Source organism: Molothrus ater, chromosome Z (assembly GCF_012460135.2).
Source record: "Molothrus ater isolate BHLD 08-10-18 breed brown headed cowbird chromosome Z, BPBGC_Mater_1.1, whole genome shotgun sequence".
In the NCBI taxonomy this organism is placed as follows: domain Eukaryota; kingdom Metazoa; phylum Chordata; class Aves; order Passeriformes; family Icteridae; genus Molothrus; species Molothrus ater.
The window spans coordinates 37,210,386-37,236,597 of NC_050511.2; the positions used below are offsets into that span (position 1 = coordinate 37,210,386).

Genomic DNA, 26,212 nt, shown 5'->3' on the forward strand with positions numbered 1-26,212 from the left:
GGGCACATGGAGTGGCTGGAAAGCACATATGATTGAATCTCAGATCTTACTTGGGAAAACCTCCTGTCGACTGGTGAAAGTGCTTTGTATGCAGAGCTTTGGCATTCTTGTCAGTAATGATAATAATAATTAATATGTCTTTCCTCTCTTTGTGCTCTTAGGGTTTTATTTTGGTTTTTTTCTTTTTTTCTTGTACTGAGAACAAGGTAAATGCATTAGTCAATGTCATTTCTATGTAAATTCTACATACTTATTAATTTTTTTACCTTCCAGTCTCCTCCTTGCCTGACTGTGCCAGCTCTCTCTCATGCATTGTGTCTATTCTGTGCACTGCATGAAATAATGAAAAGGAGATTTTGCAATGGTGGGTGACAGAAATTCTAGTCAGCCCATGGTAGTAGAAACCCTGCATGAGTTTCACCTGAGTTTTAGACTTTTCTGCATTTTGCTGTTTGACAGAAAATGTGGAATTGCCATGGCAACTGCTCTGTCATATGATAATTTTGCTGTTTCTGTGAGATAAAAAGCATCTTCTCAAATGTACAATATGCCATCCTCACAGGACAGAGCTGTCAGCATTTTTACTGTCTTTCCAGGGAAAGAGCCTGCTGGAAAGAGGATCAGCCTCTGCTTCTCCCTGGCAGTGTTTTTCCAGATTGCTATTATTTAAAATGCGTTTTGTATTAATTGTTTTTTCTAATTCTGTTATTGAGAATAATTACAGTCCAATTTCTTCATATATGAAACTACCAGAGGAAACGCAAGTGACAACAGAATTATTACAAGTGATTTCAGTATATGTAAGATACACTGGACTGTGTGTTGTTGCCTGCATCATGTTAAAGCATCATCCCAGAGCCTGAAAGTATTGGAAAACACTTCAGTTCCAGCCCTCACTCAGTTCAGATGTGATTGTGTGTAGCCCATAGTGGGAAGCAAATTTGATGTCCAGTGGGAAGCTGTGTATACTAATATATTGTGGCTAGTGAAGCCTTGATGAAGCAATATCCTTGTTGCATCATTGGCAAAGCTTATGGAAAAAAGGATTCTGTGCCTGAAGGTATGTTAAGATTCAGAAGTACATTCCTCAGAGAAGGGACATGTAAGGCATGAGTGCCTTCTCTTGCTTCTAGGATCCACAGAGGCTGAAATCCACAAATAAAGTCTCCTGAACCTGGAAGGCAGCAATCCATGCTGCCCTAGTCCTTGTCCCCCCATCTGAATTTTAGTATGGTAGCTATTCAGTTTTCAGGACCCAGGATTGCGGTATCACAAGTAAAAGATGTGTTTTTTCCAACAGTCACCTTCTAGCCTCTTCTTCACACATGCACACATATAATACTAGAAAAGTGGACAGAATTGTCGCTATTGAACAAAAAGCTTGAACAAACTATGACTACTGCTGCTAAAAACTCAGTTTGTTGGCAGAACAATTGGACAGTGTCAACTTACTCTGTTTCTGTTCTGGTGAGTGTTGTTGGTCTCATGCTCTACATATTAATTCAGGATAGAAAGTAAAGGGACTAGATGGCCAGGAAAAAGGCATCTTTAGTTAAAACATCACCACTACTTTTGTGTCTTATCTTCCATTGTATTAAACCTAGGTATTGTTAAAATCAGAGGTACAGAGCCCAGACAGCAGTTTCGGTGAAGAATAAATTGTGAATGTTAGTAACTTGCCATCTTTCTCTTGTGGTTTTAGAAATATTTTTTGAATTAGTATAGCAAACCACTGTACCTCTTGACTACAGAGACTATTAGTGGTTTATTGTCAATTATAATTATTCCTCATTTAATTGGTGTCAGAACTTGCTCTTTTTTTTTGTGCATGAAATTGCTTTCTTGCTTTTGAAATGTGGTTTGTAAGGAGAAATCAGAAACTGCCTATGTGTGACAGTTAAATTAGTATTATTTCATTATACAACATTTAAGCCTCCTATTTGATCCAATGATGCCCCAGAATTCCTCTGTGCACCTGCTTTCCTCCATGTCTATCACTTTTGGATTTGACCTTCAGTTACTTACACATATGCCTAATCTTAGTCATGTGAGTAGATTTACAGAATTTCAAAGAAGTTTTTGGCTGAAATCTCAGGTTATTCTGGTCTAGGGACATTTGTGTAAATCTACCTAAGGGACTAACATCAGCAGTACATAAAGAATGGATCCACATTAATACCATGTATTTTAAACAAGCAGAGTTTTATTTTAAAGAAATAATAAGAAAGATAAATACCAGCAGGATACCAGGGGTTGCTTGAGTTAAATGCTCAAGGATACAAACCAGCTGTGTACTAGTATATTTTTGGGATGAGATCAGTTTATTTGTTCTGTGTTTGGAAAACACTTGTCACAGCAAGAGCATAAGTATTCATACATTCTCTTACAAGAAAACTGTTTGTTTGGAATAACATGTGGCAGGAGAATGAACATTGTACTGCCATTATTTAATTGCACTTCAGATCACATCTGCATTTCTAAAAGAGTTATTTAGAAAGTACTTCCTCCATCCTCCATGCTGTACTGTGTCCTTATCTTACCCTTACAGGGCTATCCCACATATTTCCTACCTTCTGTGAACATCTGTCCTTCCTTATATTTTTATTTTCTCCCCCAGACACTGAAAGATGCCAGTGATAATGCCCGCAAGGACTTCCACCGTGAGGCAGAACTGCTGACTAACCTGCAACATGAGCACATTGTCAAATTCTATGGTGTCTGTGTTGAGGGTGATCCACTCATCATGGTCTTCGAGTACATGAAGCATGGAGATCTTAACAAATTCCTCAGGTAAATCCATGAACATGTGTTGTGATCCTGAGCCAAAAGTGGGCAGAAAAGGTAGCTGTTACTGGTACTTAATGTGAAATTAATAGCTACCACTGGAAAAAGCAGACACCTAAGAAAACAAATTGTAAGACTCTTGTCTTTTGTACCAGGATGTGGGGCTCTGTTTCTTTGACTGTTTGGAAGTACCATTAAATCAAGCTTTGTACTAAGGAAATATTGTTTCCAGTATATTTCCGTGTATTCTGAAATGTGTGGTTATAATCCTACAGTAGGAATAATTTTCTTACAGGCTTTCTGGTAGCACTTGGAAAATCCCACTCAATACTTATTGCTATCTGTAGATGTCAGAGAGCTTCTGAAGACTAACCCCTTTTTTCTTCCCTCTTCTCAGAGTTTTGGAAAGACTGCTATAAATATGCAGCAAGAAAACTGTGAGCCATGGAAACTTCTGTGAATTGGAAAATGCTACACTTTGGGGTTCAGTTTAGAGCTTTATCTCATAAAGCTGTTCAGGAATGTGCATAGGAAATTGAAATTTGTCGGTAGAGCAATTATAAATAAATAGATGATACATAAGGTTCACAATAATAGGTAACCCATGATCCAGGAAGTTACGAACAAAGGCCTCATGTATGTGCCATTTCTACCTACACTTTTTGACATAAAAATAAACAGTTAAGAGATGTCATTTGCTCTATGTTAAAAATATAAGAGATATTCTTTCAATGTCTACTGTGTAATTTTATCAATAAATATCACAAAGATATTTCAACGTACAGATGTCTTTCCTGCTAAAGATAGGAAGGGGTACCACCATTTTGGAAGATATCTCTAACAAAGCTGTAAAAGAATCAAAATAGATGTCTCTTTAAATGGATTAATATTTTCTATATAACTGAAATGACTATGATTGCTAATGCTGCTATTTATGCATTTTCTGATAGCATATGTGAAATGAATTTGCTGTCTTTTTACTACCTCTTGAAAAAGTAGCCATGCCATAAAACAAATGACGTCAACTAGCATCCTCCCTTACTGGCAGGGCTAACAGGTGTGACAGAGAAACTGGGATCTGAACTGGAGATGCAGAACAAACACTATTCTTCCCAGAATTGTTGTCTCTCTGGCAAAGGATTTAAGTATATTTTAGAATTAAGGGCATTTATGTTTGTCTGCTTGGTCTTCTGCTGTGAATCAGGAAAGAACTGCTGTTTCCCTAGCTGCCATCCTAGTACATTTTCAGAACACTGAATTTCCATTAGAAGAAGCCAGATTCTCAGTTGATGAGAAATAATTTCTTACTCCATAAGAAATGCTTATTATGCCTGATTCTTTTTGATTGGCTTTTTCTTACATTGTAACTCTGATTTTGAATTATTGTACAGAAAAGTATTTTAGCAAGACAGTATATTTCCTACTTCAAGGCCTTCACTTTTAAAAAAGCTATTAATCAGCCCTTGTCTTTAGAACATAAAATGATTATGCTGGGACAAGCTATTAAACCTAAGCTCCAATTTGTCATTCCTCTCACATTTTCTGCAGCTTGTGCTGCAGACCAGAGGTTCACAGCAAAGTGGTCTGTTCCATATTTCTTACCCTGCAGCGCCACCAAAGGCTGTTGGAGAAAAATTGATCTGAAAATTTAACCCAAATGAGCCGGGCTGCCTGCATGCAGCCAAAGCCTGTTCAGATCTAGGACTAAAGCTGTAAACTCGTGCCTGCCCGGGGCTTGGTCTGTAGACTAGTGGATGACGTGGCTGCAGAGAATATCTGTCAATATCCCTGGCCATTGCAGACACTGAAAATCACCTCATTTTTGGCCAGCATCGAGTGGACAAGCAAGCTGGAATGTTAGGAATAATCTACAAATTCCTTTAGATGCAGACCATGTCCTCAGGGAAACTAGCAGAAGATGAAAAGTTCTTTAATTTAGCAGGTCAGAGATTTGCATCTGAGTACACTTATTAAAAAAAATCCATGCATGATAAAGGTACAGTACTTTTCAATAGGAATTTGCTAGTGAGTTTTAGGTGGATATTCCATGTCCTCCCATTTATTCCTGCCCCCAATCAACCTAGACCAGATGAATGGCTGCCTGTGTATACCCTGTGGCAGAAAGTTGCTTTGCCTGGTACCAGATACAGTCCCAGCAATGCTGCACACCCTCCTTCATTTCTTTCTCACATCTGTCACTTTGCTCATGAAATTCTTCCCTTGGGGCAATTTTAATATCGTATTTCTAATTGGTAGTGTCAGATTTGATCTCACAGATTTTGATTAATTTGAAAATCTTTTCCAAACTCCTGCGCCCTTACCCTAGAGAAAAATTAAGGCCTCATGTCTATTGAGGAGAGAAGAGGAGAGGTGGTCTCTTTGAAAGAATAGTTTTCAGGATTGGAATAAAAACAAGGGCGTCTGAAAATACAGAAAAATAGAATGGATGGAAAAGGATATTTAGAACATTATAAAATCTATCACATGAGTAGTGATTGCCAGATTACCTCATTGACTGGATAAGGATTAGCTACTAGTTCTTCCTGCAAACATTGTTCATATGAATGTTTATATCTGCATCTTCAAGGTTCTAGGATGTACAGGCATACCAGAGCTCACATAGTTAAGATGGGCAAAGCTTATGTGACCCAGTACTTCGCTGGGTTTTCCTAATGAAAACTATCTCTGGTTTTGATGAAATGCATACAAGTACTCTCATTAATCAGTTGATTTTTACTTCTTAGAGACTTGCTAGGTCTTGAAAACATCATATTTCTGAAGACATTTTGTTTTTCCAAATAGCGTGCGTTTTGTGTCCTCTTCCTATTGTGAAGGATTCCCGTCTCAGGCAGAACTCACCCTTGGTGATGAAATACGCAAAAATTCTTTCCTGCTGTGCATTTGGATAGGAAATTAGAAGTATAAATTTTAAATTGCTGTCCTTGTTTCTAAAATGGGGAAAGAAGTTAGCTCTTTCTTGTTTAAGAAAAGATGGAAGGGTCAATGGCCTGTATCCCTGCAGAAATCAAGGAATGCCAATCACAGGGAAAGTGATGTTATGCATGCTACTTCATTGACTTTTCCTCAATTGTTTTACAGTCTTACAGAGTGATAAGATTTTCCTTTGGTTCCCAAGCAGGTTCATTTGTCAGCCTTTCTCCAGAAAAGATTACTGGAATGGAACAGGAGAAAGGTGATGCTTTCTGACAGATGGGCACTATTGTGAACACATATGCCTTATTTCCTTGAGTAATATATACCCTGTTTGTAGTGCTCTTCAGACCACCTATCCTTCATCAATAAAGGAAAACAGTAAATGAGAAAAGCCAAGACAAAAAATTTTCCCTATTTTTATAGCAATTTTGATGGAGTTGTGTGGGCTGACACTCACTGATACCTTTCACTTCACCACCTCACAAGTGGCCTCTTAGTTTATCAGATTGTGCTTTGGTGCAGGGCACATGGACCAGATGCAGGACTGATGGCAGAGGGCAACCGTCCTGCTGAGCTGACCCAATCCCAGATGCTTCACATTGCCCAGCAGATTGCTTCTGGTATGGTTTACCTGGCATCACAGCACTTTGTGCATCGGGATCTTGCTACTCGGAATTGTCTGGTTGGTGAAAACCTACTGGTGAAGATTGGGGATTTTGGGATGTCTAGAGATGTGTACAGCACAGACTACTATCGGGTAAGTGAACTGCTATAATAAGCTAGGCCTTGTTTAATCCTCTTACCACATTGGTGTGACTGATCTGCTTTTATACTTAACCATCTGTCTGTCAGGTAATCTAGAGCCTAGCATATGGAGAACCTGGTTCTGAATTTAAAGGTTTTGGTAAACTCGGAGAGTTAATCAGAGTAGTCTGTCATGTTTTGTTGTTTATATATGTTGGGTTTAGATTCTAAATCACAGAAAGGTCTTTTTCTCTGGGCAAAAATCTTGCACATTTTCTTGGCATAAGTGAAGAAGAAACAACAGATAAAAAGGGTAATCAAATTTTGCCCAACACTTTGAAGGTATTAAAATATGTTCTTAAATACTGCTAAGAAAAATGGAAATGGTAAATTTGGGAAGCAGTTGTATAATGCATCAGTTAACTAGAGGAAAAATAAGTACTGGGCAGCAGCAGTGACCAGTTACTTTACTCAATAAGAGATTAGGTGAGAAGTTTGTTATACTGAGCACCTGAAAGGTTTTCCTGCCTTAAACCAGGGCTTTAGTCCTTCTTCTTAATGTTGAAGAGCTGTTTTGCAGAGGATAAGAGTAGTCCATTGCTCTTTTCATTCTGACTGTTTTTCCTGAACTTGGTTGCCATAAAGTGCAATCTGAATTTTGCAAAGGCTTTCAGAGATTGCTGGGCTAAACAAACTGAGTGCATTAATGCTGTTGTTGATGCAGTCTTTGTACTATGTGATAAGTCATCTAGTTGATACCACTTGCTGTTTGCTATCACATTTGTAGTTTCATGATTGGAACTGAACCTGTTTGTGGCTTGGGGAAGGCAAACCATGACCAAGCTGATAATTTACAAACCCTAGAGTTTATCCTGTAAGGCAATCTCATCATCCTTAAGCACATGTTTTGTATCTGCCTCTCTACTCCTTATTTCTTATTCCTTTTTCATTATTACTTTCTTAGCTAGTCAATTTGGATTGTGTTATTAAAGGAAAGTGTCACCTCACCATCAGTATTGGTGGGATGCCTGGGAAGAGATTGTCACCACATCTGGCTAAGGCTGGACAGGGTAGACGATGCTACACTTTTGAAAATTATTGTTGAATGCTGATTCACTTAAAAGCTCATAAGGTACTATTAATTTACTTTACAGTTTACTTAACTGTAAATGTTCACTGTTAATTTTCTTTCCTTTCAAAGACAAACCTAGTATTTAGTAAACATATCCAGATTCCTCTTGTATATTGTTATTTTGGAAACTGGCACTCTGAATTATTTGATCAACATAAAACAAGCATGACTGCACTTCACAGCTTAAAAAATATACAGGATGGTAATAACTTTCTCTGTGTTTTAAAGGACACCTGTGAGCAGAGGTTTCTTGATTTTGCATCTGATTTTGCATATTGCAGTTTTGTACCACTTGTTGGGACTGAAGTCATGTCTCTGTTCCATACTTCAGTGTTTACCATGTCAGTTGTTATACTTAATGAATGTATATGCAAGACAGAACATGTTTCCAAAGGTTGTTACAGTGGGAGGCAACATTTTGGAACATATACTTTGCTTATTTCTGGAAAAAAAAAAGCAATTCCCCCTGCTGCATAAAAGCTACCTGCAAAAGGGGATAGAAGCTCAGTAGTCATATGGCCTTCCAGGAGTGTCATGGTTTGACACTGGCACAATGCCAGTGCCCCCATGAAGATACCTTCTCCCTGGTTTCTGCTGTGAGATGTGACCAGGAATAAGCAAAGCAGGCTCTTACTTAGGAAAGAAAAGAACCAGAACTTTATTAACTACTCTACAACTACAAATAAAAAGGAACACACACACATACAGGGAAAATGAAAACCTCACAAATGCATTTCTTCCTCCCCCCACCAAATTTCTAACACAATACATTGTTCCTCAAATCACCAACTCTCGGTCCAGCATCACCTTTTAGACAATCAATCCTCGGTTCATCAAGAGGAGAGGAGTCCTTCTTGTACCATGGGCTTCCCCTGGAAACACAGTCGAAGCCTCGTGTGTTCCTGTGTCACTTGTGGCACCGCCCGGAGTACATCTGCCGTCGTGACTTCTTCCTTTCCATGTCCAGTGCTCTCACCACTGAACACGGACCAAAACTGCTTCTAGGGTTGTCATTTAAGGATGCTCTGTCCTGATCCAAAAAAGGCACAGTCTCTCCTTTGGGACACCTGTCCCCACAATCTCTCCTTTTGGGACACCTGTCCCCCCCATATTTTTTCACCCCCTGGGGCCGAGGGGCACTAACACTGAACCCTCTTGGTCCTGAGGCCATTGCCTCCCCCTAGAATGCAGTCTCTGTATCACAAGGAACATGGTTCTGTCCATGGCTATACAAAAAGAGTCCAGCAAAAGCCACTCCATCATCTCTTCCCAAATACTAGGATTCTTCTCTATTCTGTTACGATCTCTCACTCGCCCAGACCTCTCTCACACTGGCCCATTTCTTTCTTCATTTTCCACTCTATCTTCCAGGAGAGGTCAATGTTCTGTAAAGTTCTCATTCTCCAAAAAAAGAGTTAAAAGCTCCTACAAGCGGCCGGCTGCACTCCCCCCCCCCCTCTTCTCTGTCCCAGCCATGCTGCCGGCACAGGCCCATGTTTATCCAGTTTCAAGGTTACAGTCCCAGGCAGCGGCTCTCTCTCTCTCTCTCTCTCTCTCTCTTTCTCTCTCTCTCTGTGTCTCTCAGGGGGGGCTGCCCGATGGCTCCCAGTGTCTCTCTCTTTCTCTCTCTTCCACCCTTCCACCCCCGGGCCCAGGCCTACCTCTCTCGGCCTCATGGCTTTCCCCTCCCCCTGCCCAGCCAGCAGCTGGGCCGGGGGAGAGACCCGAACTCTTTCCCGCCGGAAACCCAAGAGGACCCTTCCAGGGGAGAGCTCTGCTTTTAACTCCGTGTTCTCAGAGGCGTGTCCATGTCTCAATGGTCAGGTTAAATGCCAATATTAAAGTCTGAATATCCATTGGCCAAAAACACAGCATCCCAAAAAACACATTTCCTGTCAAACCACCACAAGGAGACATCAGTGTACCTGATCACACACATCTGGGTTTAATCCTCGAGTCTTGCACATGAGTACTCAAGCAAAGCTTCTACCCACAGAAACACAAATTTAGAACAATACCTGTGACCCAGACAAAGCAGTAGTCCAGGAAATCCTGGGTAACCTGGATAGTCTTTGGGCACCTCTGAAAGGATCTCATTTAAGAGGTACATTGTATTTCCCTCTGTCCCTCATAACAGAATCCCTCTCTTCTTCCCTCCTTCTCTCCCTTATCTTCACTTATTTTTGAGGTGAAGGAGGGGGTCTGGGAAGTCCAGGGAGTAACAAAGGAAGAGGGAGTAGTGTGAAGAGTGTACAATCATTGATGTAAGAGAGGGAACAAATAAGGTGGGAAAGATAATTGTGAGAGGTGTTAGTGAAAGACAGAAATGCAAATGAAGAGAGAAAAAGGTAAACAAATGTCAAAGGGGATGGTGTAAAATAACATAGCCCCATCCAAACTGGTGGTATAAGCTTGCAGAGTGATGGCTGGATATGAAACTTCAAGTTGGGAAGTTGCTTGTTCTACACAGTAAGAAGAACAAGAAGGATAGCTTTTCTGGCGCCTCATGTTCCAGTTGGTTTCTAATTAGTGCAGAGGAGGGATAGAGCCACAGCCTGCCATGTCACCATATTTCACAGCTGATAAATTTTGAAGTTCCAGTTGAGCCTGTGAAGTTTTGGCCTGCCATTTCTGAGACATATGTGGGCCGGTCAGAAGATGGTCATGAAAAAATCAAGGCAATGATGAAATCCCAGATGATTGCCTGGAGAATTGCATCCTTGGCAGGCCTAAGTCAATGATAACACTGGAATGGCACTGACGTACCATACCTAATTGCTTATAGCAGGCTAAGTCTTTTTAACTGGTCAGGCTTAAACACTCACAGAGAAGCAAATCATCCCCAACCCTGATAGCTTTATCTGATGCTCACTGGAGAGATTTACACAATTCCAAAAAGTTCTGCAAAAAACGGTTCGTCATTTGTGGGTTTTAATACACTGGAATTGTTTTTTTGTTTTTTGGAGTCTGCCACTCAGTCATGATGTTAGATTTGCCCAAGATGATTATTTATAGCTTGCTTCTGTAAGATAAGGATGATCCCAAGTCATTGTGCACTGTTAGATTTTTAATGACATTCTGCATTGAATCAGCTCAGCTGTTAAGAGATGCTTCAGGGAAGAGTGGGAGAGAAGTAACCCTTGGACTGGGAATACATACGATGTGTGGCCGTGATTGCACAAGCTTTCCTTTTTTCTCCCCCTTTCTTTTTTCCTGTCTTTTTCATCATGCAGGAATCTTGAAAGTAGGGGAAGTCCTGATGTACATGCTAGCATCCAATGTAACAGAAGTAGGATTTGATAGTCAGACCCCGGGGACATGAAAAAACTGTGATGATTTTTCTTTCCCATAAGTGCTCTACACCCCAGGCCAAAGTTAAACAACTCTCAAGTAATTGGTTCGGTTTGTGAGCCAAACAGCTCTAGCAGCACTGCTGAACTGCAATCCTTATAGCACAAAAGACCCTTTCACAAAGTTATTTGATTGGAGATCTGAGGTCTCAAGTTTATTAGGGGCTTTTATTTGTTTTGTTGATAGCTGAGGTTTGCTGTTTGATTTCCTACCCCCACAGGTCAGGGTTTCCTATCTTACTCTAAGATACCCAGGTAATTCTTTAATGTAGCTCTCAGTGCTTTTAAGTGCTGACACTAAAGCCTGGGAAGAACCACTTTGTTGTTACTTGTTCTTGCATTCAGAGATAATATATCAGGGCCTTTTTAGGCTTCCAGTTCATGTTTGCAAGTGATTGCTCAGTACTTGATCGTAAAATAATTTCAACATTTCTTAATTATAAGCAAGAAGCTTGAAAAAAAGTAGAAGTCATCTTATCCCAGTACTTGGAAAAACTTAACATGGATAGCTTTAAGCATCCAGCCTGGTCAGCCAACTACAGGCTTCAGCCAAGGTTTGGGATGAAACTGTGATCTCACCAGACTAAGCAAGAGCTTTGCCATTACCTTCATTAGGATCTGAGTTTCACCCTTCCCCACTTTTATGTTTGTCCAGTGCAGGATAGACATTCTGTTTCTTATTTAGATTTATGGAGCTCAGTTTTGTAATCCCTATTTAGCTATTGTATAACCTACTTGCATTTATGTAACAGCACAAGAACAGTGGAGAAAATGTGGACTCCTTTTTTCAGTTTGCACAAACCACTCAAAACTCTATTAAAAGACTGGGCCTGGTGCGGTTTCCATCTTTCTTTAAGGCCCAATTTGCCCTAAAACTACAGAGAGTTTCACAAATTAGTTTCTTTCACTTCTGGCACATATCAGGCAGAAGACTAAGAGATGTGTTTCATTATAAATTTCAGTGACTCCTTTTGTCTTTAAAATCTTCACATTTTGCACCATTTTGCTATTTAAAGAGAGCATAGCATATCAGATTGGAAGAAGAGACAGAAGTTACTGAGTCTAAGTCTTTCACTCTTGAGGGAAGCCACAGAGTAGGTGTTAAGGGTAGGAGCAACAAGAACCTGAGACCTCATCATGCTGAAGGGAAAACACCAACACTCACTAGTACTTTAGCCCCTTCTATATAAGATACCAAGCCTCATAAAAATTCTAGTCTGTCAGGGAAAAGAAGAAGTTTTCAACAGTGTCCTAAGCACCTAAAGAGAAGCTATGCTTGGCAAAATTTCCTGAGAGATCTTAAGAACTCAGTCACACCTAACACACAGCAAGATGTGAGAGCAATCCCCATCAGACATTTCTGTGAAAATTGTCTTCTGAACTGGCAAACTGTAGAAAGCTATGTGGGCCCAAGCCAGCTGCACCAGCCTGTGGTATAACTTGCTTTTGGTGATGCTCCTCAGAGCACATCTAGCCTTGTTTCCTGTCCTCAGCGCCTTAGAGCAGTGTGGGAACCAAAGATGATCCAGATTCAAATCAAACAAGAGGGAAAACAAAAAGGCAAGTCCTGAAGAAAGACTTTAGTTGAATGAGTTAATAAGGTGCAGCCTGCAAAATGCTGACAGTCTTTTTCTCAAGTACCTCTCAGGTATAGAACAGGCTTCAGAACTTGTGTTCCTGAAGCCTGGATTTCTGACTCCTGAACCACTCCTGTCCTGTCACACAGTCCCTTCTTCTCAAAGTGGATGTTGCAAATAAGTAGGATCCTGTGTTGCCAGTGCTTATTCCAAAAGGCTGCACAACAGCTTCTCTGTCCTAACAGCTGCATTTTTTTTTAATTCAGCAACCTGAATTAACTCATGAGCAATAGACACCTACTTGATCACATTATTCTACTATCTTTCCAGTCTTTAAATCTCAATTGTATTTAGAGAAACTACTCCTGTCCCCTACCAGACTGTCAGAAAGAAGGCCCACTATCAGGAAAAAAAGTGACTTCATTTTTTTTCCTTTTCACACTAGCCTTTTCCAACGACTTTCAATGTGTGAAAAAGCAATTTTTGTATCTCTTTCTGGTACAGACGTTGCTAGAACTGCGAGTGGTATCTTCCAAATCTGGTATTTCCCTTTCTTTGATTAGAGGTACCTCCCAGCCTCTAATGAAAATATGCTGGATAGTACATCCAAACCCACATAGCCTGTGTCATTGTCACATGTTAACCGTATTGTCAGACAATGCCCTGGGCCACTCTCATCTTCTACTTCTTCCAAATGAAAAACATCCCTTTTTTTCCCCTAAGCTTTTGGGTTCAGTCCCTCAGTGAATGACTTTGCAATTCATACTGGCACATTTTGTACCTCTAGTGCTTGAGAAAGACTGTGGTTTCTCTGTTATTTTTTTGGTTTCTTTGGGGGCTGGGTTATTTTGTTTTGTCTTGGTTTTCTTTGGTTTTTTTTTTTTTTTTTTTTTTTTAATTAGAATTCAGATCTTGTCTAAATTGGTGTAAAGAACTAAAGAAACAGAATCAGGCTACCAAAAAGTAAACAGCTGATGGAGTGAGAAAGGTTAGTTAGGAAGTTTCCTAGATTTTTGTAGCTTTATTTCCTAATGTTTCTTTGATAATTTCGATTTGATGCTAACATTAAGTAATCTGGGATGTTTGTCTTTTTAAAAAATAGATTTCCCATGAGCTTTCAGTTAAGACAGAAAAAGCTATTAAACCCCTTAACCTCCCAGACTTCCAGAAAAACTAATGGTTACACAATTTGTCATTCCAGGCCTATTTTAAAAATACATAGATTTTGGACCTTCTTGCTACATAAAAAAGATGAACAACTCTTTTGAGAAAACATTTTGACACTTGTGAGTGTTAAAGTCGTCAACAAGCAGTTCTTATTCTGATTTTTGCTGTTCCTTAGCAAAGCCAAAGTAGCAGTTTGAAAAACAGTGAAATAACATTAGAATTAAAGGAATGGAAGAGCATCCTGCCCACTAACCATTCCCTCCTCCCTTCATGTATGAATCTAATGTTGTAGAGTTCTGTATTTCTGGAAACTGCATGATATACTTTTCTGGTGACACTCTCTGAAATGTTTTCCAAAAGATAAGGCTAGTAAAATAATCACCAGAGAGTGATCTCATTTAAGCTATTTCCAGTAACTAATGCCTATTTGCAAAAGAATTAATGCATGACAGCAAGGGGCTAAAAAAAGAAAAGGCTGGTTTATCATTATTTGGGCTGTAACTAGCCAGGCAAACATCATGATACAAATGTTTACAGTGAGGAACAAGTGTCTGTCTATTCTGAAAGGGCAATAGCAGCAAACACCTGCAGGTCTCAGCTGTCACTACAGAGATGAATACCTGTGTGTGGGAGTTTGGAGGAGGCTGCACTAAAGAAAACAAGAAAGAGTTACTGGGAAGTCAAGCAGCTTGTCAAGGCATTCTCGTAGGTGTGTGTATTGAATTGTCACAGTTTGAAGGCACAGTTTGAAGGCTTTTTATTAGCTGCTATTTTTGCATCCATTGCTCAAAAGGAAATTATCTGCTTCCCTACATGGACTTCTCGGCTTTCCTCCTCCGTCAGAGTCTCATTGCATCATGTGTAGTGCTGGGGAGGACAGAGGGTTCCAGCAGCCCTGGAAGACGTGCACAGATGATTTCATGCAACTGGAAACAATACAAGAAATAATAGGCCAGCTTGAGAGATGTACATCCAAAGTAGCTGCCTTGAAGTCAGTGCAGTAGCTCTGAACCTAAAGTAACATAATCACAAGCAGAATTAGGCCTAATGATTTTAAAGGGCTTCCTAAAAGTCACTGTAGCATCAGTGTTTAAAAACTGGTATGCACCGGGACGTGGTGTTTTCCTGATGATCAAGGGTAAGCACCACTGCTTGATACCTGTCACTACTTGCGCATGCCAGAATATATTCTGTGCTGTGCAGGAGGTATGGTCTGACCCCAACTTTTACTTACACAACTACTGGTTGGATTTCTGGTTTTGTTTGGAATTACAGCTGTTTAACTTTTTCAGTTCTTCACTGAAAACCTTATTTCAGCTTTGTCTTAAGCAAGAACAAATTCCAAATTTTAGTACAGCTGTAGATGTAGTCAGTTCCTAAGTGAAGTTTTTTCATCATCTTCACATCAGGGTTATTGGTCTTACTTGCACTTCTGTTTCCATCTGTTTTCACCAACACAGATCCTAAGAGGTGAGTCCAAGAAAATTCTCCATATTAGTGTTAGGAGAAGGAACATCAGATGTCCAACATGTGTAGAGTGCTGCATTTAACAATCATTTCTTACTAAACTCTGTCTTGCAGTGTTAATGATCGGTTGGTAATACAGAAAATGAGACTTTTAACTGGGAGGTTGTGACATACTTCACTTAGCCAGACTAAAGCCCCCTTTTGCTTTAAATGTACAAATAGGAAGACAGCTTCATGGCTCCTGGAGTACATTCTCCTTCAGTCTGTGAGATCAAAGAGTGTAAAGACGGCAGAAACAAAAACCCATAATAACTAGGTTGAAAAATTAAGCTGATTAAAAGACAGACTAAAGTAAAGTGACCTTGTTGCTGTGACTAGTTACTTGATTACCTATTGAATTTCAATGCCTAATATTTCCTTGTGAATCCACCAGCACTAGATTTATACCAACACAGATCTCATGCAGCATGCCAAGAAACAAGTTCATCTTGAGAAAAAAAGTTCAAGACAGGAGGCAGTACCTAGAAACATATGTTATGCAGAAATCCTGTTGAGCTACACTATAGCTTAAAGTGTTGACTGTGTGTCAATCAAGATATTAAAGTGTTTGGAAATTCTCAAATGGAATTTTTCCCTCTGTTTGCTTCTGTTAAAAGCTTTAAGAATTTAGTATTTGGTTCCATGCTGGTTATGGAACAGATATTACAGTTTTCAAGGGTCTCGAAGCTTTGGATTTCCCACCTTATTGTTAAAGCATTTTAATGGAGTGCTTTTCAGCTGGTTACTCCTGCATTATGCAGTTGGTGAGAGCCATAGGATCCACATGCACGCCTATAGGATAACAGGAAGTCTACACAGTCATCGTCACCAGTGGCTGACACAAGCTTTTCTGTTGAGGGGCTCTTAGCACAGATGTTCATTAACTTAAAAAGTCCTTTTAAAATTATACATACAAAACTGAATCATTCTCAAAAATAACCACACATATGGATATAAATTGCAGGAAAGCAATGATTCACACATTGAAATTAGCCTTAGGAACTGCAATTTGGAGAGCTTTGCAGAACTGTGATCGTAATCGCCTCATTCCATTAAGTAGCAGCAGAGCTGTACGGAGCTATTTTTTTGCAGGTGCTGAAACGATTTAACTGTTGTTTAGATGATTAGCACATAAGAGAGCCATGTCCTCAATCCCATCCCTGTTCACAATTTGCTGGATTGTACTTGGAGTATTGGTGGAGGCTATTTCCATTGACTTTACTAGACCCAATGTTTTGCCCAGGGTTTTAGAAAGTGCAAAGTTTATGGTCAACCTTTTCTAGGCATAAAAAGTCAAGAGAAATTTTTAAGTAATTTCAGTTGTTTTTCTTCCTGTGCCAGGCCTTTGTGCAGACTAATAAATGTGGGAACTCAGCACATCGCTCCCAATGTCCAGAGTTTCCAGGAGCACCCTTGGGGGGCTCAGAAACCCTGGAATGTTGCCAAGAGTGCTTGGTGGCTTGATTTTGATCCATCCACAGAAGTGACAGCAGTTTGAGGACTTGAGAATCACTTTAGAGTGAAGGGTGTAAAAGGGACACATTTATAGGGTGAAATATAAACTTTAAGGTTTTTGGTACAGGGGGGTTATGGAGACAAGATGGAGGGATCAGGGCATGTCTCGTCCTTCTTCTTTCTTCTTCCATCTCCTGTGGTGATGTTGGCACTTGGGGATTGGTTTATGGTGAAGGTGTACTTGCCAACATGGGTGAAAAGTATTGGAAAATAAAAGTAAATATCATGTACATAGATTTTAGTATAAAAAGACATGACCGCCCCGTGGGTAGTCACGAGTACCCTTGGCTGCCTTGCAGATCAGACCTCTGTTGGGCAGACAGAAAATTTTGTAGATAAGAAACAATAAACAATCTGAAGATCGAAAAGCTGAAGAGTCCAGACTCGTCCTTTGAAACGCGTGCCACCCAAGAACCACCCTACCCATGTCCGGGCAGAGACAGACAGCCGGACCGGACAATAAAGCCTTTTAGTATGGGGAGGAACCATGTGTAAATATCTGGAGATACTGTACTGCAGTGCCACAGATTGTCACTTTTGGCAGGCAATCTGCAAAGCACTTTACAGAATTCCAAAGGTTAGCAGCTGAAACTGTTGACTTTTCAATGTGTGATGTGCACAGTGTGAGGAAAAGATGGTGTGAGAACAAAATCAGTAAAAGATCTCTGGGAGCACAGTCGGATACTGGAATGGCATCTCCTGGGTGCTGCAGAGCACTGGTGCGATCTGTGCAGCCGCCACTGCTGATGGTGGGACAGCACAGAAAGGCCACCCAGAGGGAGCAATCCTTAAATGGGAATTCTCCTTTGATGTCTGGTCACAGAATCAGCTCCCAGCAGTCTTTGCAGGCTTCCAGCTGGAAGGTTTTCTTATGCAAATGGCCTCTCTCCTTGCACTAAAGAAAGCAGTTGCTAGGCAGTTTTCTGAAATATGCATTTTTTACCCTGGGCTTGACGAACAGTCGAACAATCGGCACTCTTTTGGCCCACAGAACTCAGGAAGCAGGGGAAGGAAGAACTAGACAATTAGACTATGAAGTGGTATGTGTAACAGGATGGATGGAGAGGATGAGAGGACAGCACCAGCTAGTAATAGAGCCGAGGCTACAAATCTGGCTCTTTGTGTGTGCATAGCAAAGAACTACTGGTGGTGATGGAAGAGGGGAAGAACTGTGTGACACTTCAGATCATTTCCATCTTCAGCACTCTCTGGGTCCTTCTTCTGTCCAATGGATCTTGTCTCCCCTCCAACCTGATGTGGAAGGGAAGTCAGTAGCAAAGATTTAATCAGAAGCTGTTGGCATCAGTGACAGCGAACATGCAGTCAGAATCTGTGGTTACCCATGTAGCTGTAACACAGATGCCATTGTGAAATGTTTTCAATACCAGATGTCATGAACAGTGGTGAAGTTTTTGACGCCTTGTCAGGAACTGCTCTCCAAGCTTCCCAGAAGGCGAGGACTCCAGAAACAGACTGATACTGCATCTTACAGTCTCAGGAACTTTGTAATTAGACTTCAGAGATAATTTGGCTTTGAATGATAATCTTACATAAAATGGAGCCAAAACAGGTATAAAATGCTGTTAAGCTTCTAGCTGTGTCCTAACTTTAGGAAAAGATGAAGGCCTGATTTAAGGTGTGTTGCTGCTCGTTTGAGGTCCCAGGGGGCCCCCTAAGCTGCTTGTTCGCTGGTAGCAGCAGGCAGGCAAGGAGACTCTGCAGGCCTCTGAGGGTGCTAATTGGGTGGGGGTTTATTGGGGGTCCCAGCCCCAGGAGCAGCATGGTTTCTGAGGGAGAAAGGGGGAGGGAGTGGGAGAGAGGGAGAGCCTAGGGAGCAAAGGGCTGAGAGAGAGCGTGGTCTACCTGGCACAGCTGAACAGGGAAAAAGGCTTGGGCCAATGGGATTACAGATACATGATACTGCAGGGGAGGATCACAGGCTTGGAATAAACCCTACATTTTTGAGGGGTGAGACAGAGCATACCTTTTAACTAAAATGTAACACCACAAAGGTGCATGACAGAATATGCACCTTCTATCAAGGACAGATGCAAAAGAATTAGAAAATATTGTGGTGACTCAAATACTTCTATCTCCATTAGGTGGGTAAACAAACATCCAAAAGAAAAGCCATATGAGCGGGAAGTAACTTCATTTACTTTACAGCATACTGAAATGCTTTCAAGGGAAAAAAAACCAAAACAAAACAAAAAACAACAAACAACTAGCTTAATACCCTTGAATTTGCTTTCAAAAGTTACTATTTATTTGCCCTTAAAAATATTCTTGCAACAATGCTGTCCAGTCCATGAAGATTTGAAGAGCTTACCTTAAATTTGATGTACAATCAGTTCCTATTTCTCTTTCACAGTTCATTTCATCCCGGGCTTGATATTGCCATAGTGGTGGCTCAGATGTTTGGGCTGGGAGCAGAGTCAGACCCATTGAAATTATCAGATAGCACTACAAACACTGAGAGGTGATGCAAATGAAATTTCAAAACTACTCCCTTATTTAGTCTTATACTTGTTTTGATCTCTAGAGAGGTATAACATTTATATTTTCTGTCTTCAGTCCATTTCCCAATGCTTGGAAGAAGTCTAAATGATAGAAATCCATGATTTTTGAGTCTCATCAAACTGTATTTCAGTCCTCTGTTCCATGCAGTTCAAGCTTTTTCCACATGTTCAAGCTTTTTTTCATGAATATGAGTCCTGGAAGTAAACATTGTAAAATGAATGTCACTCCAGTTATTCACATCATACACTTAAAGGCCAGGATTTTACAGAAAGAGCTATTGTGTGAGACTTTTGATAAAAAGTGTGTAAGGCTGTAGATCTACATCTACAAAAATATTGATCCTGTGTAATAAAGGAGTAGACAATGAAAATGAAACAGATTTAAAGCCATTTAGAGATAAAATAATCTCGAGACTACAATACTGTAAAGCACAAAATATTGGGTCTTTTCTGTTGCTATTGAAAATTACTATGACCTAAGCAGTTAGTGCTACAGCCTGTACAATTTCTCTAGGAGACAGAAAGATGTTGGTACATATCCAAAGAATGAAAACTTGTCTACGTCCCAGACTAATGAGCAAACTGGCATTGACTTTACTGGGACAGAAATTTTACTTTTATTCTTATTACTTGCAAATTTGTAATGGCTTTCTATCTGATTTCATTCCATGTTCACTACTAAATCTACAGCGTGAAAAGAAATCACATCCCCTGTGATCCAATTCTTGCATACCACACCATGAAGCAAATCAAAATGTTTTGCTGGAAATAAAATCTGAGGTTTTGTTAACTGATATGTAAAATATGATGCCATCTGAGCCTCCTTTAAGGAACTCTTTTATAACATCATCTAGTCCATTTCAGGGTGTGTGTGAAGAGAGGCCTTCAGATTATTTTATGGCCTGCAAGATTATGTCCCTGTAAATCTGGCTGTAATGGTGTACACAGAAAGGGAGAAATCTTAACAGAGCAAATACATTTTTCTCCTTTTCTTTCTCTTCTTTTTTTTTTCTGGCAGTAGAATTTTAAGAAGAACTGTTCATTAAATGTATTGCCAGATATTCTTTGATAACACATCAACATTGCAATTATTTCACAGCCAGTATAAATATAAAGGGGGGAAAAAAAGAAGGGGAAAAAAAAAAGGGGGAAAAAAGGGGGGAAAAAAAACATGCATGACTGTCAGTATGATCACAAATTATTTGTCCTAATGATTTTGTCATCTAAGTTCCTCATACTGCCTCAGTCCAGGCCCACAAAATAAAACTGTGATGCTATCAGGAGAATATGGATTCTTTCCAGATTGATTTACCAGATGCCTGTCACCACGAAGTCGCTTTGGAAGGCTAACTGATAGGCTGGGCTCTTTGCAAATTACTGCTCTGCATGCAGTCCTTTTGCAGCTGATTATGCTGCCAATGTTATTTTCTGACTATGAGATTTAGTGCAGCATACTGCCTGGCACTATCCTTGTAAAAGATTTTTCTTGCTTGTGAGCTAAGCAAAGGGCAGGGTCCTGCATTCTTGGCTGCCTGTCATATGCATGAGCTGTTTGTTTTTTGGATTCAGCAAGCAGAGTTTTAAATCATCTTTAGCAAAACAAGACACAGAGAAAAAAGAGAGATCAAAATAGAGCTGAATATTTCATGCCATAATTTTGGCAGCACATCTCGTCTTGTCTTCTAGATTGAAAGCACCAATGAAAAAGGAAATTTTGCAGTTTTCAATTGCGTGACTTTTCCATGCTCCTTGACTATCCTCAAATATTCTAGGACTTGTCTCTCATGCCATATCAGCCATTTTTAGAGAAAAGAATCTAGTGTTGAATAGTTGTGTGGGAAAAGCATAATTTTGTTAAAATAAAGGTCGATGCCTATACACAGTGAGTGGAATGTGCCTCTCAACAGAAAACCAATAGATACTATTTGAATCTACAAAACAATATACAGAGATTGTATATTGTTTAAAATATATAGGTCCAATATTGCCATTTTCTGCAAAGGGAATTCTGTTGCAAGTAATTAAAAATCCTAGCACAATTTCTACCTGTTCACATAGACACACACAGTTGTGATTCTTACACCAGTCATGCTTGGAGGAACATTTCTGACTGATAAGTATTTCCATCACAATTTGGAAATGGGCTAATTGGTGGGTTTGGAGCTTGTATATGCACACATATTATTATTCAGTATTAACCTGGTTTTCCATCTCGATCAACTTTAGTTCCTAGAATAAAATGCTAAATAGAAAATGAGGAAACTGAAGGTTATGCTGTACTGCACACGGTAAAAAGCCCTTCAAATACATATTTAAATACAGCTAAAATGGCATAAATTAGAAAATGCAAACAAGTTTCATGGAGAGGTTTATACAGTTCCACTGTACAGTGTGAGACTGAAGGTACATCTAAACTGCAGACACCGCTAGCTCAAAAATTGTGACACGAGCTTAATGCAGACTGCAAAGCTATTCAGAAGCAGGATGAATGTTCCTTTTCTGAAGGCATACACTTCTTCCTCTGTGCTACTCACAATGTCCAAGCTAGTTGCTTGAAATGTAGCTTGCATTTATATTTTTTCAACTGTGTCATCAGGGATATGGAAAATAGCATTATGCTAATCAATATGATCAGAAAAAAAGAGGATATGTAAATAAAGCATTCTTCCTTAAGTATTCCTTTTAATCTATTACATCTTAATACATTTGTTTAAGATGGAAGACAGGAAAAATGAAAAAAGAAAGGAATAGGTCTGATCTATTTAGCCTTCAGATTACATAAAATAGGCAATTAATCTGCACCTGTAGTTGAGTAACTTTCTATTGTAAGTAAAGTTCAAAGGGGTATTTATGGATTCAAAAACTGCCTGAGAATCTCAGAATTCCTAGCTTTAAAATAATTGGGATCCCAGAATTTTAGAAGAACCTCTTTTCTTGCTGTCCTCCTGCTGCTGTTCAAGTCAACTTTGAAAACTAGAAAGAACTAATTGTTGTGTTCTGCTTAAGAATTGGAGAAATGCACATTTTCTTTAAATAGATGCAGATAGGAGATGGAAATTGTGTCCCTAAATCACATGTAAAAGTGGAGAGCAATAAGTTGCAGAATTATTGGTGATTTCATCTCATAAAAGACATGGAAAGTAAGCAAAAATACAAAAGAAGGAAAGGCTAATGGACAAGCAGGGATACAGTGAAAAGGGCCAAAAAGCATTTGAGATTAGCTTTGAAAAGAATACCAAAATAGACAAGAGGAGTCTCTTGACTGTTTAAATGTCAATAATATGAGGAGGAAAGTGTTGCCACTGCAGACAGGATGATGTGGGAAGGAGAGTTAATTTGGCCTGAAAGCAAAATTAATCTCTAACATCAGGTCTTGAAAGGATAATGATAAATATGAAGATACAGGCAAAGCAGCTATTGGGATATGAAAGTTAAACCTCGAACACACACAGAGAAGAGATCCTCAAGCAATGATGAACATTGACAGCCAGTTTTACGATTGGAGACGAAGAGGTCAGCAAACTTTTAAAGCAACATAAACCAGCCCTGCTGCCCAAAGCAGAGGTCCTGCCCTCCTCTTGTCTCAACAGCTAATTCCTGCAACATCTGCTTTTCTGCACCAACATCAATGTTTCTGCAGCAACTGAACAAACTTCGTTAATGAAACATTCCAGCTGAAAAACAAGATTTTTTTTTTTTCTTGGTTGGAGAGAGGACAGAATACTTCTCCAAACCAAAATACAGTACAAGGGCATTCCTGATTAAAATATTTGTTGAAGGAGAGTCTAAAAGAACTGTACTATATGAGTGCTTCAAAAGACTAAAATAAACATTAGGGATGAAAGAATACTATTGAAACTAAAGAATAATGCTCGCATAAGAACAAATTTATGCAATCTGGTTATCAAATTAAAGCATGAGGTTCTTTGACAACCGGTGAACTTAGAATAATCTCATTTTAAGGTGGCACTGTGCAATTTATGAAGGAAATTATTCAATGCAGACAAGCTATGCCTTAGGATGCAAGAGGACCAGAGGACTTGTTGTGCTCCGCATAATTCTTAGCTTAGGTACCTTGAAGCACATAAAGAACCAAAACTCTTGCTGGTGTCAGAAGTACTTGGTTAAGCAGAGTGCCAGCATGAGTAGCAATCTGAAGCACAAATACTTTTGTCTTGATCAGTTTATCCCATCATTAGTTTGCACAAAATATACAAAGTAGAGCTGTTAGTATTTATGAAAGACATTTCCAAGTGGCTGGATTTTCAGGGCAAGGAAAAAGTTTTGAAAATATTTATTAGTTATGAAAATACTTGTCACTAATTCTGCAACTCTCATTTGGAATTTCTTCTGTTGCTGTGTATGAAACTACACCCACTGCAGAAAATCAAGTTTGACTACGTCTTCTCCATGACTGTGACAGGAAAAGCCCATCTTTTAGTTCAGCATGCAGTCTCTTTGCTCTTGACTTTGATAAGATACAATTAAACTTTAACCCTCAGCATTCCAGGAAGGTTGAGTTCTAGTTTTATAGGTGCTTCTGTTTTACTACAGCAGGAGAAAATACTGCTTTACCTTGTTTCCCAGTGTCCTGCATTACTTATTAGTGAAAGTCAGAAGATTTTAGAGGATGAAAATATGTAATGGTTCTGCTTCTGCTCCAGCTGTATCTCCTTTCTGTTTTCTTCACACCTTTTTTTTTTTAAAGAAGTGTGACAATTTGAGCTTACCTTTTCAGCTCATGACCATTTCAGAACACGAGTGGCTTCTATTTGTCATAAGGTTATTACAACCCTTTCTGGTTCAGCAAGGTAGAAGCTCATTTTAGGTCAAAACATTGCAGCTTTGTTGCAAAGTGAAGTACTGGAGCTTCCACTGGACTGTGCTGGGTTCTCTCTGTAGTTTCAATGTATAGCAAATTCATCACTTTCATTATTGCATATTATATGCAATACTCCAAGCTTTTTTCACAGAAAGTACAAAGCCATCACAGCCTCAGTCACTCTAGAGCATTCAAGTTCTGAAAGTCTGTTGATGTTCTGGAGATTCTAAATATGATCAGAAAGTCCAGCAGCAGCAGTCCAACACTGATGTGAGAACCAGGACGCTCGGTCAGTCTTCCTGAATCTTGCATAGTGGGGATAGGGAAATGGACAGACTCATTTTCCTCTTGGATGAAACAGAAGAAGATGTAATAAAGCAAACCGATACCTGTTATTCTCAAAGGTGAATGGTATTTTTCTCTCAATCAACCTTTCTAACAGCTTCCACAAGGTCTAGAAAAAGCATAGTATTCTGTTAGAAGGGGACCAGTGGAAGTTGCCTGGAAGTTAATTGAATGGTTCATCCTTTCTTCTATTGCTGAGTTTGGGACCCTGTTGAATAACATCAAGATGAGCTGTTTGATTTCTAGTGGGTGTCTGGGTGCATTTTTCTGATCTTGGTCTTCACTGCAAGCACTGGGAACCTCTAATTGAAGGAAACATGAGCCCCAGGGTGGCTATGGAAGTTTTTCTCCACACTGAAATCGCAGAGACTAAAACTCTGCAACTGTAATTTCAATTATATAGGATGATTCTGTGCCTTTTAAAGAGCAACTACTCAGAATTTAAAAGGAGCCTGGAGACTTCTGCAGACAGGTGAGTTGAATTACAGTTATTACCAGACAGCTATTTCAAGATTACTATCCTTTGAATAAAAAATCCCCCATCCCCATGAAACACCATCAAAATGTGGCATTTATTTGTCCTTCCATGATTCTTCTGGCATTCAACACATAATGTGAAATTTCCTGTCCTTCACCTCAACAAAGTGCTTTACAAAAAGCTTTCTTCTTGCTTTATAGAAAAAAACACTGACCACTAAAGTTTCTAGTGTATCAGACTAAAGTAATGAAATTAAAAGACTTAGATACTCATTTGATTTCAATAGTTTTTGATGTGTAAATGCTAAAACTGGTTCTCTCATGCGCATGAAAGAGCAGGGGGATGGGCATAGCCAAATCTGTATTGTTGTTGTTGTATTCCACTTCTGTGAGACCCCACCTGGAGTGCTGCATCCAGCTCTGGGGCCCCCAAGATAAGAAGGACGTGGACCTTGGAGGGAGTTCAGAGGAGGGCCACTAAGAGGCTGAAAGAGCAGGAGTTCTTCAGCCTTGTGGTTAAGAAATATTTAACAGCTCCCTCCTTTCTGAGCACAAGATTACTATCCTTTGAATAACAAATCCCCCATCTGCATGAAACACCATAAAAATGTGGCATTTACAATCCAGCAAATGTGCAGTATTCAAAAGAGGTTGTATAGAAAAACATTATAAGATCCTGTAATTCAAAATGTTTTCCATAATGCATCTTTAGATTGCTAATGGCACTGGAATCTTTTGCTCCAGAGGGAAAAAACCCATATTTATCATACATGTGATATAAAAATATTTATATAGAAATGATACAGTTGTAAACATGTGAGCAGTTGCCCCGATGAAGTACATTCACAAATGTTTCTGCCTTTATCCGCTACACATAAACATGGTTACCCAAGGACTTGTTGTAAATGCCAAAGATCTTCAGACATTTCATTATGTTTTAATTCAATATGCAAAGGTGATTTTTCATTTTCCTACCAAATGAAAGGTTTAATCCATTCCTGCTGATGTGAAATGCACCTGGTACATAAAAATAAGCGACAAAGTGTGGTGGAAACTCAGCCCATCTTCAAAATTAGACATCTCACATAGGGCTCTCTATTCTGGCCTAATCTTCTCTGACTAGACGGATGCCCTCCTGATCTTCCTACCCTGCCCAAGCAAGTTCAATATGGAGACTCTCTCCCCTTTCCAAAAAATGACTGAGCCTGTTCTTAGATATGAATCACATTTTCTTACAAGTTACCTGCCCTATCTCTTGTCAGTTTTTGTGGGCATTTTCTTCTATTGTGCCAGAGTCTATAAGATCAGGATGTGGGACGTTAGAGGTTACTTCTGACAGT

The 26,212-nt window shown here is 39.6% G+C and overlaps 1 protein-coding gene across 2 annotated transcripts in view; it reads left to right on the plus strand.

Moving 5' to 3' along the window:
• The window catches only part of NTRK2 (neurotrophic receptor tyrosine kinase 2), a 199,671-nt gene that overhangs the window by 148,193 nt on the left and 25,266 nt on the right, over positions 1 to 26,212 (plus strand). For both annotated transcript variants that reach the window (XM_036402533.2, XM_036402534.2), the window contains 2 exons: positions 2,618 to 2,790; positions 6,241 to 6,475. In XM_036402533.2, the coding sequence (XP_036258426.1) occupies positions 2,618 to 2,790; positions 6,241 to 6,475 (408 nt within the window). The remainder of the gene's footprint in view (positions 1 to 2,617; positions 2,791 to 6,240; positions 6,476 to 26,212) is intronic.